The sequence below is a fragment of the Vidua macroura genome, chromosome 1 (assembly GCF_024509145.1).
Source record: "Vidua macroura isolate BioBank_ID:100142 chromosome 1, ASM2450914v1, whole genome shotgun sequence".
In the NCBI taxonomy this organism is placed as follows: domain Eukaryota; kingdom Metazoa; phylum Chordata; class Aves; order Passeriformes; family Viduidae; genus Vidua; species Vidua macroura.
The window spans coordinates 103,386,512-103,408,021 of NC_071571.1; the positions used below are offsets into that span (position 1 = coordinate 103,386,512).

Genomic DNA, 21,510 nt, shown 5'->3' on the forward strand with positions numbered 1-21,510 from the left:
TTACCCTAAATTCCTCTTTGATCTGGCTCGAGTTTGTTTGAGGATCTAGTTTATTCATTTCATAGTAAGCAGACCTAACTTGAGAAGCTGGAATAGATGTGTCCCCACAAAGACAGGCTTCCAGGATAGCATCATGGATGAATACATATTGTTCCTGGTTAAGCAATTAAAATAGATAGTTACTGACATGAACTGCATAGACCATTAGTATTTTGGTAAATAAAACATAACAACTAATATGGTTGCTACTTCACTCTTCAGTTTACCAGCACTGAAGCAAGACCAGAAGCAACAAGCACAGTTAAAAAAACTTTATCTCACTCATTCAGAAATGAATATATAAAGATTGGCTTAAACTAGCTACAAGTAGTTAGAGAAGTGCAGTAACACTCCATAACAAAACTCATAATGTTTCTGGTTTCCTCATTCCCCTGGATGGTTCTGGAGATGCTAACATGAAAATAAGCCTCAACAGATGTACTCCAGAATGAATCCTTCCCAGAGAGGAAACATTCCTGATTTTCCTTATTTTTTAGGAAATTGTGAACCTTCAGTGAAGCATAACTGTGTGCTTGTCTGGGCAGGGGCTCTTCAGGTTTGTGTGGAGATTATTTTCTTCATGTGACTGAGTAAACAACTTTCTGCAGGGTGACAACTACGAAGCTCTATCTTTATGGGCCAGAAGAGTCTTTTTTCTTGCAAAGCTGTATTCCAGTAAAGAAGCAATACCTCAGTCTGCACCATGTTAACTCTCCGGGATCGAAGCTCTCTCACGCAGTTGTAGATGTCTACAACGCCTTCTCGTTCTGCCATATCTAGCATGATGTCAATGACAATGAAGCATCCAGTTCTACCAGCACCAGCACTGAAGTAGAAGAAGAGCACAGTTAATGTGCAGCAGTGTATCGGAAATGTAAAAGGTGTAAGGGTTCATCTCACAGCTGCTTGATCAATTGGACAATTACTGAAATTGAGCTGGGCATTTGCAGGACTTCAGACTCAGCTTTTTTACTCTCATTTATATATTGTCTATATGTTTGTTATATATACCATATACGTATTCTTGTTTACAGATAATTTTTGAGTACACCTCCAGTGGCTTCAGCAGCCTGTGTGGGGGATACACAGTAAAGGAGAAGCAAAAATAGGTCTTGAGTTTAATGCAAACCACAACAGAGAGATTTCTGTTTTACCTACCTGCAATGAACAACCAGAGGCCCAGCATTTGGTGGACTCTTGGATTTGACCTGCCGTACAAATCCCAGCAGGCCCGTGGCATGGTATGGGACACCATGGTCTGGCCAGCCCGTGAAGTGGAACTGACGTATTTCCCGAATCTCATGAGCACCTCTCTGTTGAAAAGACAAGGGTTGAAATCTTCAAAAGCCTGAGCCTTGCTGAAAAGCACCCTCTACCAACACAGTCTGTACAGACTGCTGCAGAGCTTCCTCGTAGAAGGAGAGCAAGCTCAAAGGTCAGATATTAACTGGTTTCAAAGCCTTCCAACAAAATTAAGTAAGTAAGCACTAGATTGGTCAGAAACTTTTAGCAATGAGAGAAATGCTCATCTCTACATTTAAGTACTAGGCTGCTTTGCAAACTGTGGCCTTAAGATGCATGCCATGTTCACAGAACAGGTCAGCAGCAAGGCTGAACACAGAGCACAGATGACTTTTTTATTCCCACTGCCCTCCACAGGGGTTTTGCTGCTGACTTTAGGGCACTACAGCTTCAGCATAATTTTCCTTATCATTTGTCTCCTTCACTGGTCTGAAAGAAAAAGCAGAATAATAGGAAATCTTTCTGCACCTTCAATCATAGGGGTTGTGTTTGTAGCCCTCCACATGCTCACCCTTCAGGTGATTTGCCACAGTCTACAAGGACATGGATATGGTGAGACAGGTATGAATGAGAAGCTGATTGTGTAAGTAATTTCCCATGTGACTTTGGGGAGCAGTCTGGATATTAGAAGTGTGTATGATAAGTTTTATTTTCTTACAGCTTGTATTTTCCCTTCCCCCTCTAAAAATGTAGCTGCCAGTATTTTATTCTCCTTAGAAATCCACAGACTGGAGGCCATCATACACAGTTCATATGCAAACAGCAAAATTATGGCACATCATGTCTATGCTGGACTAAATGTCAACAATATTAGTAACTGCTAGTTTACAGTTTTTCTTCTTAAAGATGTTATTTCCTGTCTTGAGACGGTTTGCATATAAAAGATTTTATTCTCTTTGAATAATAAGTGATATAAGCTTCCTAAGTTACTGCTATTATGCATGAGTCTGGGATTTTTAGTGGTGGAGAAATTTTGGACATGCCAGTGCTACAGGACTAGAGAGGACTTAGTGTATGTTGGAGTCTTTGATGCTCTGACAGCTCAGGCTGGGGGTCTGTGGAGACAGGGCATCTGCTCAGAGGAATATCTCATCTCCCCTGGAAACTGACACAAAAAGGCAGGCAAGGTAGATGATTAAGAGCATATGAGGCAGTGGTGTGGACTAAGGAGATCACACCCTTGAAACAGAAATTATCTTATATCCTAAAACCCAATTTTAAAGCATAATGAAATCCAGGAATAGACCAAACAATCTGCATTTTAATACAGTCTAGCAAACACATTTGAATACAATTTGGTCCCTGCTCTTTGGGGATTTTAGAGTGTGTTAGTTAACACATCTCTGCTACTGTAAGCAAAGCCTTCAACTCTGTAAATAGCTCTGCTTAGGTGAAGGTAGTGCCTCAAACACTTATATTGCTTGTAACAACTGCCCATGACCCCCAAAGAAACAAAGATGCCATAGAAAAAAGCAATGCCATGACTGTACAAGCTGAGGACTGAAGTGAGAATCCCATACAAATTCTTCAAGCAGTATACAGCTGAGATTTTTAAACTATTTATGAAAAACAAACTGCCCCTCCAAAGCAATGTGCCTGGCTGCTACACATATCAGGTTATGTCCTGTACATCCTCTGCCTTAGTTGTGAAAAGGCTGTCTGTCAGGCTGACTGCATTTTTGTCTGTCATTGTTAACAGCTACTTAGGAAAGGTTTTGCATATAGGATACTTTTATAATGAGTTTTCTTAATATATCTACAAAGGAATGATTTTTATATCTAGCTTTCCTGCTGGTTTCTAAACCCAAAATAGCACACAACTGCATGAATCATAAAAGCATATACTCATCTGGGAAAGACTATACATCTGAAACAAACAGAAAATGGTGTACAGTGCTAAACCCTAGGATGTTAAAGAATTCTACAAAAACTTATGCTGCTGCTGTATGTTACTATTCATGCATGACTTACTCATCTGAGTTAACTGCTGTGCTGTAAAGAAACTGCTCCAAAGGAACTGCTTATTCACACACTGCAAAGCATATCTAGGAAACAGTCTTCAAAATCAGACTGCACTTTTGGCTTCAATTTTCTCAGCATTATCCCCCTATTACTCAACATCCATTTAAAAAAAAAACCCAAAAAAACCAAACGAAGACTGAAGTAAGTGATCAATTTATCTTCAAGCAAATCAACTTCTAAATTGTACTTTATGGGCAGGTATGAGATATTCATCAACAAACAGAAAGGACGGTTAGAAGGGACTAGAGGTCTTGGAGAATTTGATTCCTCTGATTTTTTGAACATTTATGAGGTACCTGCAGGCTACAATTAGATCCTTCTTACCCCTCCTTCTCATCTCTACCACAATGGACAAGGCCAGATCTCTTAACTCCACCCTTGCAGTTCATATGTGCTAAATCTTTAATCATTCTGGATTTCAGATGCTGTCCCCAGAACTCACACTGTACTGACACAGGAGGTTAGGCCACCTAAGGCAAAGAACTCTGCAATTTTTTTCCTGTTGAATTACTGTAGTTCCTGTTAGTGAAATCTGCAAGTCCTTTGGAATGGAGGCTCCAGTGTTAAGTGTTACAATACCACCTTTCAACTAGTATTATCTGCATGTTTGGTTACGGTGCTCTCTGTCACATCATGCACCTTGACTTTGGGATGGGGAAAAGTACCAATCTCAGTACATCAAAAATATAAATTTGAGAGAATTATGGTGAAAGAGATGTACAGACTTGATGTTCCAGTACCATTGGAGGAGTTAAACAATATGGAAAATAGAGTAAAAACAAATGTACTTCACTCAAACTACAGTGACACTGCTTTTAGAGGCTTACTGAAAAACTACCAACTATTAAAAAGCAGTGTCTAAATGAAATCTTTCCAGATGGAGATTTTTAAAAAGAAATAAAATGTTTAGTGCCTTTTATCTCTATCTGTTCTAATGCACTTATTCAAGACAGTTTGGTTATGTTCAACTGTAAAATCCTCTAGGTCTTTTCTTCAGTCCCAGTTAAGAAGTGAAAAGCTAACATCAAAGCATGAGCTTAAAATTTGCAGAATAGAAATCAACCAATGCTTCATCTACTTCAAAGTGCAGCCAACATTTCTCATCTATTTATTAAAAATACCTAAATGCAAGGAAATAACAGGCTTGAGTGAATTCAGTCTACAATATGTATAGTGGTAAACATGATACAATATTTCAATTCATTCAAATCACGTAATTCTATTATCATTACCCTCAGGTTGCTGTATTGATGCATATTTAAGTATTAGATTGAAGAATAAAACAGGAAAAAAAACCCTAATTCCTTTGTTACTCTGGATGTGTGTACAGAGACCCTGTGGGGTAGTCTTTTTGGCAGTTTCAGGTACGTGGGTGCAGGATTCTTTGATGCTAAATATTATGTTCTTCAATCCCATAAATGAATTCTAATTCATCATTAGAGAGAACCAATAAATCATGGGTACTGCAACTAAATCAAAAGCAGCTTTCTAAGCTAATTAGTTGAAAATCTACTCATGGTGATGGAGCATTACTTGGTGTGCCATTAGGAATATCTAGTCTTACCAAGGAGGCCCTTTCCTTGGTGTTCTGCAACTCAAATGGGTCCTGATACATACAATTAAAACATTCCTGTTCTTCAATGAATTCTGAATGAAACTGCTGACTTGACACAAAATGCATGGTATGCTTCACTGTTGACTGACCCTGCGTGTTCTCGCTTTCAGTGAGTATCTTATTTGTTATTTCTGTGTTTTCCATATATTGCAGCCGGGGAACTGCAAGTTCTACAGGCTACAAAGCATCAAACAAATGCATGGCATTACTCTAACGAACAGTAATACAGCATGCTGACTGGAACTCTCCATGTAGGGATGAATTCCATGTGAAAAGGGGAATTGCCTTGAGAAGAACAGTCATTTGTTACAACTCTGTCTCTGCAGACCAGGCGTGCCCTGGCCCAACAAAAAATCGTATTCTCTACCACAGACTTCTGAATAATGCTGCATGCAGCCTCTGGTACAGACAGAAAATGATAGTGGGGAACGTAAGATGGGAAAGCAGCACAAATGTGTTTTTCAATTGATTGCTGGGAGGGAGGCTTCGATTTCTCCTAGGTAAGGAACATCACTTTTTCTAACTCAGGCAGGGGCCAACAGTGATGAAAAGCACAGAACAGCTGCTGCATTTGAAGAAGAAAAACACAGATTACCATAAGAGGGCGGTAGTCGTTTACCCGAAAATACCTACAAACCCAGGATGACAGTCAAAAGATTTAACTTTCCCTTGCTGAATCTGTATGTAAGTTACTTTGGCAGATACCAATGTATTTAAGAAAACTGAATTTGGAAACTTACCTTTTCTACAGCAAATGTTCGAATCACATATTCAGCCAGCAGCTCCGTTTCTATTAGGGTAACTTTAATGTCTTTATATATCTCTGTGTCATCTGGCCAGTACTTGCAGCATTTGACCTTTAAAAGATACAAAAGAAATTAAGGTTCATTTATTTTAGAAGGTTCATACAGAATCCATTTTGCATTCTGTGTAATGATTTCTGATTTAAAGTGCAATCATGCACAGAACAGTCACATTTTCTGCACCTGTAAATGTTTGAGGGACATTGCCTCTTCTCTTTTTAAATCAGCTTTCAGAGTTTCACATGAGCTTTGTGTTGTGCTTAGTGAAGTAAGGCAAATTTGTTTGGAGCACAAAGGATATTTATGCCCTGCACCGTTTTCTGTTGTGGTAACTGTTCATTTCCTGTGCTTTCCAAAGCAGAGTGTGCCCAGAAGGACAAATACCACCGGAAGTATTTTCCCCAAGCTCTACTTGTTGATTTGTCTCAAAAATACTTTTCTACCTTTTAAAATAAAAGTGTTGTGCAGACAGGAAGGAGACCTCATGGCAGTTCACAACTTCCTCCTGAGGGGAAGAGGAAGGACAGCCACTGATCTGTTCTCTGTGCTGACCAGTGAGGGACCAAGGGAATGACCTGAATCTGTGTCAGGGGAGGTTTGGGTTGTTTATCTGGAAAAGGTTCTTCCCCCAGAGCATGGCTTGGCACTGGAAGAGGCTCCCCCAGGGAAGTGGTCACAGCACCAAGCCAGACAGAGTTCAAAAAGCATTTGGACAGTGCTTTCAGGCACACAGTGTGACTCTTCAGGATGGTGCTGTGCAGGGCCAGGAGCTGGACTTTGATGATCCTTGGGGATTCCTTCTAACTTAAGATATTTATTGTATGATTCTCTATTTTTAGAAAACCACCTGTTTTCTCAGATTAACTTTCCAAAGGAACTGATGAGAGGTCAAATAGCAAAACTCAGTGCATGAAGTCAAGAGCTGAGTTTTATGCCTGGGCTTTAACTATTATAACTCCACATAGCTTAACTACTAATTCATGGGATAACTCTAAACATTATGGGTAGGATTCATCTCACTTAGCTCAACCTAAACTGCTAGTTTTTAAAAGTGGGTGTTTTGAGGACTGTATATGATGATGTAGATTACTGACAGACTTAAGAATTTTCTCCTCCTTCCCATTTGTGTGGACAAAGTGGTGGGCTGGGAAGCTAGCACATTACTTACATCTCTCTTTTACTCTGCTTTATCATGGTAATAGCTACGCTATCACCACTGCATCTGGCCATCATCCAGTAGTGCAGTACATGCTAGGAGCGGCATCTGTTATACATCTGCTGCATGGAACAGTTTCTCTCCTTATCTCACCAAAGGGAAAATTTAAAATTATCTTTTAATACATGTAAATCTAGTTTACCTAAATATGCACTTAAATGAGTCAGGTAAAAAACCTGAGTGCTTTAAATATTCAACGGAAAACTGATAGAAAAAAAAAATTAAACTTCATAACTGATAGGAGTATTTCTCAGACCTATTTTCATGCAAAAATATTTGGATTACTACCATGTTTAATCCTGAGCAAAAGGTAAAACAGATGAATGTGTGTATAAACATACATTGAAAACTGTAATGCAGGATTCAAATTATTTATTTATACAAACTCCAGGTTCAGTATAGAAAGGATTTTGCAGAGAATCAAACCCTGTTCTGTCAAGAAGAAAACACATTTTCTTAAGCGTTTGTTTCCAATGTTGCTGATAATTGTGTACAATCCTTCTTTACTGTCTGGATAGATGGGAGGTCTTGCCACATAACAGTAATGACATTGGCTGATAAAATAAAAAGTTTGTCCAGGCAGGGTCAGTAGTTCTGGCCCTTTTTCTGGCTCATTAGCAGGATAAAATTTAAATTTGAATCGAACTGAGTTGAAGGGCTGGCAAAACACAGCCCCACATCAGGATCCTCTTCAGAGAAAAAGAGTAGCCTGGTCAGAAGCCCTGGCTCCCAGCCACCAAATTATACAAGCACCCTAACAGCTTGTTCCTGCTTACACAGCTGATGGAAAGCTCCTAGAGCAGAGCTGAAGTTCAGGTTAGCATTATAAGCAGGTTTTTATTTATTTTTCTGTGCTTGCCTTCAGACCTAGTAACCACAACAGTATTGGCTAAAAAAATTTCTTTATAGTCTTCACATTTCCTCTGGTATTAAGGGTGGTTTCAGGACAACTGGCAACACCAGAGTTCCCTTCCATGGTGAGAGGCTTGGAGCTGGGACCCTGGACAGTGCTCGGCACTAACAGAGCAAGGGTAGCAAGACTGCTCCCCCCACCATGCTCCAGAGCCAGAAAGCTGACAGGATGCCAGAGAGGAGAAGGATTCCATCAGCCAAGGACCAAGCTGAGGGCCATTCCCAGGATCCCTAACAACAGGCTCTCTGACAAATGAGTATTCATCTCTAAAACATGTCTATCCAGTGTAAGCAATGAATAAACATTGCAAAAGCATTATACATTGCTGCAAGCAGTTTAGTAGTTATTGCTGCTATCTATTGTTGCATCTACTTGATATTTATTCAGATCTTATTTTGTTCAGATGTATTTCCAAAAATCCTCTCATAGAAGCTAAGTGAAAAACATTGAATGCTCATTGTTTTGTCTGTGTTGTTAAAATAATCCAGAAAATTCACATTGTTCAAATCCCTCAGGCCAGCAAACTGACCCTTTTACAGCCATTGCCAGAAGCACTTAGAAACAGGGTTTTCCCTCCTATGGTTAAGATGACTTTTTGACTCTTCATGAAGAGTTAAGACAATTCACACTGCCTCTGGGCTGGAGCAACACACTGACAACCCCTTCTCTGGAGCGGGTTCCCTTTTCCTGCCTGTTCACATATCTGTTCCATAGGTGGAACCTGAACCACATGGAGAGGGCCAAGGCATGTAGGAAGGGAGCAGCTGCAGCCGTGATCCCAGGCACAGCACTGCTCATCAGCACGTCTCTTGCTTGCTAACTTTAGCCTCGTTTCTTTCTGATGGGCGCCTGCCATCCTTGAAACAGCTCTAGTTTAGCAAAATAAACAATTGTGGAGGGGCTGGGAAGCAATCTTTGCTGAATTAAATTGCTCTTTCCTTGAAGGAAAACATACCTGTTTCTAACTTGGTAAATCCAGACTGTCTGGATTACGGCCAAGAACTAGGGACAATTCGGAAAGAACAATTTAGAACAGCACGGTCTCCGTGTTCTTATGCCTCAACTGCTGGATTTGATTCCACTCTTTTTTAATCCTTATTTAAGATGATACAGTGGAATAATTAGGGAAGCATTGGGAGATGTTGCACAGAAGTTATAGCCTTTGTGCCTCATGCAGCTTGGGCCCGCCAGGGATTTCTTACTCTGCTGCACAGGGGATTTTGGGCACGGAGCAGACTGGAGCTGAGCAGAAGGATCCATGACAACACAATTTCCTGAAAACTCTCCCAAGTGGAATAGGGGCTGTGAAAGCCATAGGAATTGTGCCAGAATTCAGTCAGAGCCACAGACCAACTGATGATTCACTCTCTAGCAGAGGAAAAAAGACCCAAACCCAACTTTATTTTAATTCTGGCTTTTCTCCTACTTTTGGCTCTTGTTCTGCAATGCTCTGCATGTGCTGAGCTCTGGACTTGAGAACTCAATGGACACCTGGCGAACCAAAAGTCAAGTAAATTCATAAATATCCATCTCCCCTCCTCTAGGACCACCCAAATAAATGCAAAGGTGTCTTAAAGACAGAAGTAGATTAACTAGTGTAAATCAAAATCACATTTATAAATGCTTATTGGATCAGGGCCTTTATTTGTACAAGAAAAGACAATTGCAACAAAATAGAATATGGTTTTACTCATTGAATATGAGAAACACTGCTGGTAGCATATGTTCAATTTTTCTTTTTATCACAGCTTTAGCTACCATATCTTGACGAATCTCTCTTCCATTTTATAAACATTTGGTACGTGTTTTACAAAAAAGTCTTACTAACAGAAGGTTTAACTAAATAATTGATACATAATTCCAGAACTGAATATTAAATGCACTAGATCTCTTTTTTCCACACAGTTGCTACCATAACAGTAAGTATCGTCCACAAAGCAGAAAACATAATTTTGAAATCTCATCTGAGCAGAATTATAATTGAGAGTTTGTTCACATACACCCCACATTTATATCCTACCAACATGCCAAAAAATACAGATGTTCATCACAAGATGAGATAAAAGGATGATTGCCAAAGACATAATGAAAATGCTCTGGTTTAATCTATTCATCCCAAGGTACACTGTCCAATTGTTTCAAACATGTTTATTTTACTAATAATTTTAGAAATGTGGAGAAGAGAATTACCTACTTCCACCCTCTAGTTCCATCCCTCAGTAAAATAGTCTAACGTGTGGAACTTAGAATTAAAAATGAAGGTGGAAAGTTGTTGTTGCTAGTTCTGAATATAACAAATAATGTAGGCCGTGGATGGCTAATGAACACAAATTGTGACTTCCAAAGCTGTATATTTAACCATTTGCAATGTGACACGTGTAGCTAAAGGCAGTAGGAAAGTCAGGACAGTAATTCATTTACCTAGAATGTTGGAATAGGAGTAATATTACAGGCTTAATATGTGAGCTGGCTGTGAAATACACTTTGCAGTCCATACAGAACAGTTTAAATAACACTGATTATTCAAAGTTTCCAATTGCCTTTGATTCTGAAATATTCTTAGCAAAAGGGCGATATATGTAACTGACTATGCCCTGCATGGATTGTCATTAGTGAAGAGCAGTATTATACATTCTAATCTAAAATTAATCCTGAACTAAGTAATGATGGTAAGTCACACATAAATTTTGAAGTGAAACCTCTTGGCTATAAAATGAAACAGCCAACCATGCTCACTGGTACAATTTTTAACAGATTTTACAGATGCAGCTCGGATAACAGATACTTTTACTTGGCTGACTTGAAGTAAAAGAACATCCAATAATTGAAAGTATTTTTATTTAAATACTTCTCAAACAAAAAATGTATTACAATATAAGAACATTTTGTATGTTATAAAACAACCTTTGACAGGAGATAAAACCCAGTCTTTCTTTTTTCCATTTTCTTTTGTTTGCTTTTGAGCAAGTCTGTTATTAATTTTATACCTCATTCTACAGTTTTCTAAAAGAGGTGTGGAAGACTATTGAGAAATACAATATTTGAGATACTGTTTGGCACCATCAGATGAATGGGTCTCTGTGAAGTCAGCCAGAAGTCTTTGTTCAGAACTGCCAGGGTGGGGAAAGATGTCTCCATGAATTTTACTAGCTCAGTCTAACTTCTTCCTGGGATGACTCAGAGCTGGCATAGTTCTCCACCTTCTGCTGCCCTAAGCTGCTCCAACAGTGCAGCCCTAAGTTGCCTGGTGAGTGCACTCTCATTCAGCTTCTACCCAGAAGAGCTGGCTTTCTGGACATGTCCAGCAGCAGCCATAATCGAATGCTTTCCACCTGAAAAAATGAGTGTGACCCTTTGTTCTTAAGACTCAGGTATTCTGTTAGCATGCCATCAACCTGGCAGAGTGGGTTAGATGAAATTAAGATAACAGGCCCAACCCATGGTGTGGCCTTCTTTTGACCAAAAAGAAGATTTGGTCTAGAAGAGCTGCTTTAGGGTAAGGCAACCCAAGGTAAAACTGTTCCAGCGCTCCTGCCTCCATTGTTAATACCAACAGAGGAATATGGGTTGTCTCTGTTTCATTGCTTATGTTTAGGCAATTGTGTGCACCTCAGTACAGCCCTGGAGGAGAAAAGATGAGCACAGAATACATGAGAAGGGTGGTCCATGCCAAGATGAAGGATGGTTAGATAGAGCTCCTCAAAGCCTATCTTAATTCCTGACACAACTGTGAAATCATGGGCCTTCTCTCAGATCCTGTGCTCCAAGGACCTGATGTGTCTGCATCGAGCAGCCCAGCCTGTGCTCTGAACCATGCTTCCCTTCCAAGATCAAAATCATGCCATTAGCTGGGTACAGAGCACCATCTACTTAGTGGATTGCCTTCTGGCTCTAAAACCTGATCAACTGATGTTAGCATCGGCAGCTCTACATGGTACTCTACTAGGTAAAGTAAAACTGTGTCAGTACCTCCAGGATATTTCTCCCTTCACAGAGAGACGGAGAGATAATTTCAAGAGACTGCTGAGGCGAGGAGACTTGCAGTTATGAAGCTATTTTGCTAGCTCTGACATTTCAAGTAAGAATGTGAAGCCCCCCCTCTTAGCAAACTGCACCTAAAGTTGCATCCTACACCTTGGTGGCACTTCAGTTAGTCCAACAAAGGGGTCAGTGCATTTGTGTATCCTTAAACCTCTTTTGTTCGTTTCTCAAAGTGAATTATCTCAATTGGATTAGTAAGCATTAAGATATTAATCTGTTTTGATTAACATTCTTTGAAACATGGCTTTTACTGGAGATGAGAATGCAACAAAACACTGAGAGTTGAAGCCACGCCTGCTCTGAGTGACATGGGACATTGCTGAATGCCTCTAGTTTGATGTTCTGTTTTGTGATGCTAACATTGCTAACCTGGGCACATCTTTTTTAAACAATTACAGAGTCCTTCCTTCTCTTTCCTGGAGAACAACAAACTAAATTTTCCCTAAGGGCTTCTCCCTTATTATGCATAATGTAGTAATATAAACTTACTATTTCTGGTTAAAAATCTAGAAAGATGAAATCTGTTGTGATGACTAGAAAGGCTCACTGACTTGAAAGATTAATAATAGTTTTAAATTTTGATTGGTGTTTCTCGGGGTCTGGGTGTCGGGATGACCCCGGAATGTAAAAGTCCTTGTTCTCCCAGCCTGTGCAGCCAAAGAAGGAGTTGGAATGCGTAGGATCAGCTTCTCAAGGTTGTTTATTTTTTCTTATCTATAACATTCTTTCTATGACCTGCTGAGTTCTGTCTAGCAAGTCGGCCATGGCATTCTGCGTGCCTCCTCGGGCAGCGTTTATATTTTATACTCAAAACTACATGTACTATGTTTATAATAATGCGCCAATATCTATCACTTATGTTAGATAGTGTGTCTCTACCTTAAACCAATAGAAAAGTGTCACCATCACAGCAAGACATGGAGGACAAGAAGGAGAAGAAGGTCAGGACAAATCCCTCCATCTTGTCCCCTGAACCCCATTGTAAAAAAACCCCAAAATTCCACTTTTTCACCCTGTGTTAATTCAACTACTACACTACTCAAACCCTTGTGACTTGTAATTCCTCATACAAAGTTGGCAGCTTTTTCCACGGGCTAAAATCGAAGCCACAGGTGTTTTTGACTTTGTGCCAAGGTCTCTGAGCCCCCTGCCAAGGTCTTGAGACAGCCAAGGCAGCCAGAGGGATGTCCTGGACTCTGACAGGTTTTCTGTTTTTCTCATTGATATTCTGTAAAAGTATAAACTGTCCTCTACCCAATAAGAGATACTGGAATTACAGTGAAACCGGAAGTATAACAACAGAATATAATACCTTGTGCTGATGTACCATAAGCACAAGTCCCATTTTTGGGGGGTAAACAAGATTAGGAAAAAATAATCAATGGATAGGGAAGGACAGTGTTTATATATTTAAGAAGTTTGGACTAGAATTAGCTTGAGGAAGTGAATGGATTCATATAACAACCTTTCTCCTTTTATTTAGAAGCTGTGGTTTCTTTCTTTCAGTAGAAAAGTTAAAATGAAACCTTAGTCACCAGTATGCATACAAACTCTTTGGCACACCTCCTAAGGAGCATTAGCACCAGTATCCTGAATTAATTCCAATGTAGGTAATTTGGCTTATTACATTTAGAGGCAGTTTCAATTAGACAGAGTGTTCTTCCATTTATACGAAATACAAACGTGCTGTTTGTGAGACATGCTGAAGAGTCACTGTGTTTCACCTCTGCAAGATCACAGTATTGGGTGATCTGAATCTTAAATACAATTTGAGTTCACCTTCGTTTATTAGAAGCATCTTCTTCATGGAAGATTCTCAAAAACTTGTAAAATGTATAAGTACAAATTTGTAATAGCTTTGTGATAAAAAAAAAAAATCCATTTTCATTCTAAGCATATGTGTTAAGTCTGTTGGAAGTTTCACACAGTTTTTTTGTTGCTGAAATTTCCAGTGAAGATTTTGTTTTTTTCTTTTCATCTGTTTCCAGTAAGAAGTCTTTGGACAGGGTTTTATTTAGCAGTTTTTCTTGGATGTATAATCTCTGTTGGTAACACAAATTATTACGTAGATCTGAAGAATCTGGTTCGTCATAAAGACTTTTGGCTTTTATTTGTTAAGGAAACACCTGTTTAAGAAATGTCTCTTGAATGCTGACCAGTGCTGCACATCCTGAGAACCCAAAGACATGAACATATGACCGCTTAGGGCTGTGACCATACAGGCTTTCCTAGGAAGAACAACCCTTTTCTGACACCATTTATCTCACAAGTAATGCTTTTTATAGCAAGCCAGCATCAAGGAGATATTCCCTCTGTCAGAAGACTGTTGTATGAATCTCCTCGATGTCATGTGGAACTCTTTTAAGCAGGAAAAGTCAGAATTATCCCCATTTTTGCAGAGAAGTGCCACATATATAACACGTCAAGCACAGGTCCAGGAAAACAAGCCAAGGAAAAGTTAAACCACCACTGTATTCTTCCTTTTCCCCTATGCAAATACAGCCCTTCTGGCTCCTGGGAGGGAAATGTCACCTGGGAAGAGTGTGAAATGACTGTTAGGAAAGCATACCACTCCTGAGGGATAAGATGGCAGGGAGAGGCAGTTTGGGTAGCACAAAGGTGTGAGCACAGGCATAGGGGCTGTTTACCAGATCGTGGCTGACCTTCATTTCCCTTTGTGTCACATCCATTCTGTTGTAGTCAACCTTGTTCCCTTTCACAAAAAGGGTCTTTTGTGTGCTTATTAACACTATTAGCACTGGCTGTTTTCTAATTCCGAGTAATAATTGAGAAACTCTAATTACTGTAATTACCACGCTCCTGGGGTGAGGTTTTATTTTTTATAATTATTTATAGTGATTTTGTTTGTGAATACTTTGTTATATTAAAAGCGTGATAGACAATCATAAGTCCTTGCAGTGCATTTATTTATAATCACCTCTACTGAATTTTGCAGCATTTTGAATTTTTCAGCATTTATTAATCAGTTATTACTAAATTTCTTCTGTCTGAAGCAAGTGGGAGAGAAAGTGACTACTGAAAAATGACAAATAAGGTGTCATACCAAGTTTGAGTCCGCCAACTAGTACCAACCCAACAAGAGCAAAGATGGAGGTGACAGCTAGATGGCACAATTGAATATATTCTAAATTTTCCCACCATGCCTCTTTAAGGAAGACAGAAATGTTTCAATGTGTGCAAACACTGAAACAAATCAAGAACCACCTGAGATTTTGGACAGCACATAAACACCTTGATCACATTCCATTGCTTGTCTGGGTCTTTGGGAGTTTGCCCTCCAGAGTGGTCTCTTGGAGTAAGCAAGATGTTCTTCTGTGTCTCCTTTATGATCACACCATGTGATCATAACATCATCACACTGCTGGATAAAAATTTTTGTTTCTTACAGAATAATCCACCAGATTATGCTAAATCTCTCAGGTAAAGATGCTCCTGGAAATTACACTATCTTCAGTTCCTCTACCATTTACAGATGTGGCCTCTTGCATTAATGTAATCCAGAATACATTACTTTGAAACAGCTTGTTGTCACACTGATGTAATTATACCAGTCTTGATTCTCCTTTATGCTTTTTATCCACTAGTGTGTGGCTTGGAAAACTCTGACTCGTGGATCATTACCATTAATTACTTGCCATTTTCTTTTTGTGAACTTCATTGTGAGTGAAAAGCTGTTGATCCCAGCATGAAGAAGACAGAGACCTTTTTTCAAGGTTGCTTCAAGGGCTGCTTATTTGTTTAGGGTTTTTTTTGATAAAAGTTGTTGTCAACCTAGGCCAACCTTAACCAAGTGCCACTTCATCATCCTTTATCAAAGCACTATTCATGCAACTCAGCAATGCTTTTTCTAAATGAGAGACCTCAATTTGGTTTTTAATAAACAGTCACATTCTAATGAGGTCTTCATAAAACTGACTAAATATGTTTAGAAATCATTAGCTTAAATTATCAGTACAAAAGTCTCCTTAGGGAGCCCTGCAGATTTTGTGGTAAGACTCCTGGCAGATGGATTAGTGTAACAGCCCAAGCTAGTTCTGAATTTCCACACAAGCAGTGTAAATGTGAGTGACTGGGTAACAGGCTACTAGATAAAGAGCTAAATGTCCCTCAGGTGGGTTCATTAAAGAGAGAAAACAATCAAAACACATTTCAGTGCCATTTAAATACCAGGTGCACAGCAGTCTGCAGGTGCCAGAAACACTGACAAGGGTCCCTCACTGGAACACACAAGAGCTTAAAGGGATGTGCAGTTCTGACAAGTGTGCCTCAGATAATGACAGATATTGGCAGATGTACCCGGACCCTGCTGGAGGGTAATGGGGGACTGAGTCATTTGCAGCAGGTGCCTGCATTAGGGACAGCCTCATGGTGATTCCTCTAGCAGCAATTAAAACAGTCCTGATGCATAATGCTCCAGGGCAAGAAGCAAGTTCCTAGCACTGATTTAATGACTATCCAGCCAGTACTGGAAAACAAATACACATACGCCCCCTCAATGATTAATTCATGAAGGCTGTACATCGTGTGGGAAACATGTTAAATTTTGAAAATTCCTGTTTCCTGAAAATGCAGAAGAATTTTCCTCCTTGGCTCACTATGGGTCAACATGGTTAAAAAGTACAAATAAGAAACCCCTATCAATCTTATAGCAGTGATAGAAATAGAAATAGAAAACCTCAAGTTTGGGAAGGTTATAAAGGTAGCCCTACAGGAATGCTACCAAAAGTCTATTAAAATCATTACTACTCAAGGTAGCACAGAGTTTGTAATAGGGGTTGCGGGACAGATGGTGTGTTTGTAATTTGCCTCCTTGTTGCTGATGATTCCAGCTCTGGGAGTGGCATAAAAACACCAATGGAGGAGTGAGTGCATTGTTCTGTGGCTCATACGATTTTATTTCCATTAAAAGCTCATTTCAATTTCTGCTCTCTGATTTCACCTATGCTGGCCTCCAGAGGAAGTGAGAACAAAGTCATTTCTACCACTGCCAGAAACAACAAAGCTGCAGATCTGTATCCCACTAGGACTCTTGCACCCTGAAGAAATCTCCAGGGTGGCAAAAACCATTCCTTGCTGCTGTGAGAATGTGCTGTGCACCTAAATGCTGTGAGCAGAGGCTGCCAGCACTGGCACCAAGACTGGTGTCTCCCTTGCTGACATCCGACAGTTCACTCTAATTGGTGCTTCTAAATACTGACTTTGGGAAAACAGCATGTGGTTTCATGCAGAATGCTGGTTTTGCTCTCAGGCTTGTTTATTCATACCCAGAAAACATTCCCTTTTAAGTTGCTCGCTTGGGCACTTATGAATGTGTATAAAGCTTTAACAAAGAGGTTTTCTGAAGAGCTTCCTATTCTTACAAATCCACCCATTTTGAATTGATACGTGACCATCCAGCTATTTCTACTTTCTTCCTCACTCAAGGGACTGCATTTTTAAAGCAGCCTCCATGATTCCTCTTTGTCTCTGCAATTAGTACATGTGTTCCTGCAGCAGGTGTTAATTGCAGTCACAATCCCCATCTTTTTTACATCTAAAAATAATACTGGCACCTGATCTGTAAGCAGGCTTGAGCACACAGATATCTAACTGTTAGGATTTATATTATCAGTTCACAAAGGACATATGGAAGAATAACTGAGACTGTGAAACTGGACTTGCTCAAAAGGACTTCAACTCACACCACATAAACAGTGCTCTCTCCTAATGCAAATGCCACAGGGCAGAGGGGTATCAGACACTCCACCAGTGTGTAATTAAAAACATCTCTTAAAACTGTGCTGCTCAAACCAAGCTGTGTGCACTTGACTTCTTATTTCAACGATTTGATTTACAATAATTGCAGTAGTTCCCAAAAAAGCAGTGCAATTTCTTTTTATATCAAATGAAAGCTATATGCCAAATTCCTAAGCAAATTTTCTTGAAAAAAACATGCCAGATGAGAACTAAGACAGCAGTGCACAGACAAAGCAGTAAATGAAAAGACTCACTTACTGACATTTGTGTGAAACACAGAAAAAGGTTCCATTCAATACTTGCTGAAAACAAAATTAGCCAGAAAGACTAGAGTAGGAGGCCTACTTTAGAAGCTACCAAGCAAAGAAAGAGAAGTACACAGTATCAATCAGGTAACTCAAGCTTTCCTTTACTATCCAGCTCCTGAACATGACCTCCTGATCAACAAACAGTGCACAAATGTGTAAAACTAATTTTTTCTGTTTTAGTCCAGAAGGCTTTCAGGAAATAAAACCCAAACAAGCCAGACCAATTTAGACAAATATACCAAAAGCATTTTCATAGTTTAACTACTTTTCTCAGACATCTGTTTCAGAATGACCCCCCTCCTTAGCCTTCCTTAAAAAAAATAAAGAGATTATTCCATACCTTGTCCTGCAACAAATTTACTGATTTTCTAAAGAGAAATGGTATCTCTGAGATATGTACAAACATATGACAACTCCCCTCTTTGTCAGTCTTTGCAGACTGCTGTACAGAATGCAGCTTTATCAGTTTTTCATTGTGCTAATGGTAACAAAGCCAAGCATCCAAGGCATGTTTAAAAATAATTGATAACAAACCTCTCAGCACAGGCAGTCATACATATTTTATGTGCTATACTTAGTATGTAAGAACCTTGTTGGTCTGTTATTTAATTTTGAAAAGCAAACACCTTGGACGTCTTTCATCTTTTTAAGTACAAAAAACACTTACCCTTCCCACTTCTACGAGATTAGTAACCATGATTATGCTCGCTGTGTTTTCATGCCATACCATTCTCCAGAAGTCATATATTGTCTCCTGCATTGGTCCTGAAACAATAAATCATATGAAAGGTTACTCTCTGAAAGTCTCGTGATTGGAAGCTTGTCCCTGGGGAACTTTGTGAAACTGTGACTGTACACATATATTCTTATCACTATCATCATATTTTTCATTTAGGGTCGGTCAATTCCTTTTCTGTCATCCTACCTATCTGCATTTAAGTATTTTTCTCCTGAAATAGTGCTCTGAAAGAAAGTTAGTTCTCCAGCACTTAGGTATTTATCTCCATAATACCCAGAAGTGGAATTATAAAAAATGGGTAACATCACTCTTTCTTTTAGCAATTGGATGATAACCTAGGGAAGGAGTATTTGGAATGAAATGAGCCTCAATGGAGTATGTGGCCTTTCCTGGTTTCTAATATTTTTCTTAGTATATACTATTCATCAAATTAGCCCAGCTCCTAAATTGTAGTTCCTGAAGTGAGACAGAAGTTATAATTTTTTTTTGCTGCAGTGTATCACTTTGCAAAACACTGAGGAAAGCGGCAAAGAAACCTGACGTGCCATGGCAGCAGATTCTCTGCAGTGCCTTCCCCAACCTGTCTGCTTCTGTTCATGAACGTACAGGGCTTCCTCCAGCATCGTGCTGAAGCTGGGTACCAGCTCACAGGAAATGCTACAGAAATGCAAAATGTTGAGAAAAAACACATCTCTTTGCGTGCACCTGGTCCTGTCTGTTTGTAGCCTACACATCTTACTCATGGTGCTCAGTGTGCCACCCCAATTTTAAACCAGTGCTTTAAAATCACTGAGCCAGTAAAGAGTAAACAATATAAACTATAAGCTTAACATCCATACTGAATCCATTACTGAACTGTCACATTGCAGTAAACAATTAGGGGCTTATTTAGAGGAATGACTTAAATCAGCTAATTGGAGAACAAATGGATAATGCATTGCCCTAATGTTCCTCTAGTAAAGAAGGCAACACTCTTCAAACATTACCAAACCATACACCGACAGATTTGGGCAGTTTGGCAGTCATGTTGTGTACTTTGATCTCCCTTTGAAAATAAAATCTTCACTCTGAAATCAAGCATTTTAGTGGAAAATGTAGTAATATATTATTACTATATTGTCACGGCAGAGGGCTTGGACCAGATGGTATTTAAAGATCCCTTCCATCACAAACTATTCTGTGATTTTGTGACTCTACGGTATTAGAGGCAAGCCAAAACCAATTCACTAGGCAAATAACATCACAGTTATGGCATAACTTAGATCTGAAATTTAAGAAAAAAGGTAATAGACTAAAACTCTTGAATTTTTAAAAAGCTGTATTTATTTACAGCAATTCCAAATTATAAATTTTCCACCCATAATTTGCATAGATCCTTTAAAGAAGCTAAGAAGCTATGTATTCTCCCCCTTATTTTATCTGTCTTTAAAAATGATGCATATATTATGATTTTCACAGGTCTCCTTATAGTTTTTGTTTCCTTATAGGTTTCCTTGAATTGCTTTCATTGTTCATGTAACAGGAGAAAAATCCATTTAAAACAACAAGAAACTATGACTGTTAGAACACAAGAAATGTCAGAAGGCCTTAAGAGTAGAATTAACAGCAGAATATCAAGCTATAGTTTCTTAAAGTCCTAAATTCAAGATGATGTTATAACTGAAACACCTTTCTTTTCTTCTTTAAATTAACAGCATAGAACAGGTGATACTTTTGTGAGATTTCATTCTGAATTTCAACCATAGTTTAATCGCTCTCCATCGTATGGAAATTTACAGCAAGTATTTTTCTTCTACCTAAGTGTCCTGGATATGTGATACAGTCATGGCCCAAGTGCAATTTTGAATGTCACAGTAATGTAATTAGTATATATTCTAGTGAAAGTTTAGCTTGTTTGTGTTTTAATGTTCTAGGATTCAATGTAGCTTTCTTTTGCAATTAAAGTCACGACAGCACTAGAAAGGTTTTGTGCCAGCCTCTCCTACTGATTATAAGGAATCAGAGTATTCCACTCACTCTAGGAAAATACTGTCTCTGTATAGCTTCTCCCTTCCCCTCAAATCTGAAACAAATATTCAGCTCATTTACTACTGCTATTATCTTTCAAAAAGCATAGCTAAAAGTAGGATTCGGGAAAGGTGGTTTTCCACAGAGTAGTGTCCTGGAAAAAGCCTTCAACTTCATGACACATTATTAACATTACACTTGATCAAGGACAAAAAAATAACAACATTATTGCTTCAAGAATTCTGGTTTAATGGAGAAAATCTAGATGTCTCCCCTGCATTCTGTCTTCACAGGACTGTGTGATGTTTCAATAAATTTAATCTGAGCATATTTTTGGTAATGCTGCAGGAAAGGTACATGGTCTATGCATCTACACAGGTCTTGTCCCCTTGCAAGAAGCCAGAATCTTTGAGAAACTGTGGGGCAATGTAGCAAGTTTCTTTATATATTAATTCTGTTTTCTTTCCCACAGATTCACTTGAGATATGAGACAGTTGGGCCCTACATTGTAACAGTAATTTCTTTTTGACAGCTCTGGGATAACCTGCAATAATTTAATCCCAATTTCTTTTTTTTTTCCTACAGACTGCATAATTTGTGCTGTGATTTAAAGATTCCTACACTTCAAATCCAGAAATCACAAATTACAACTGGGAAGAGATCCTAAACACTAATTTATTCCTGTAGATTATGAATTTGTCATTCCCTATAAAGAAAAAAAGACAATAAATTATAAGAAAAAGAAATC

The 21,510-nt window shown here is 39.0% G+C and overlaps 1 protein-coding gene across 6 annotated transcripts in view; it reads right to left on the reverse strand.

Moving 5' to 3' along the window:
• The window catches only part of PTPRM (protein tyrosine phosphatase receptor type M), a 445,383-nt gene that overhangs the window by 16,025 nt on the left and 407,848 nt on the right, over window positions 1-21,510 (reverse strand). For all 6 annotated transcript variants that reach the window (XM_053979855.1, XM_053979842.1, XM_053979831.1 and 3 more), the window contains 5 exons: window positions 18,684-18,781; window positions 5,719-5,835; window positions 1,198-1,352; window positions 730-865; window positions 5-154 (listed from right to left, as the gene is read on the reverse strand). In XM_053979855.1, coding sequence (XP_053835830.1) covers window positions 5-154; window positions 730-865; window positions 1,198-1,352; window positions 5,719-5,835; window positions 18,684-18,781 — 656 coding nt within the window. The remainder of the gene's footprint in view (window positions 1-4; window positions 155-729; window positions 866-1,197; window positions 1,353-5,718; window positions 5,836-18,683; window positions 18,782-21,510) is intronic.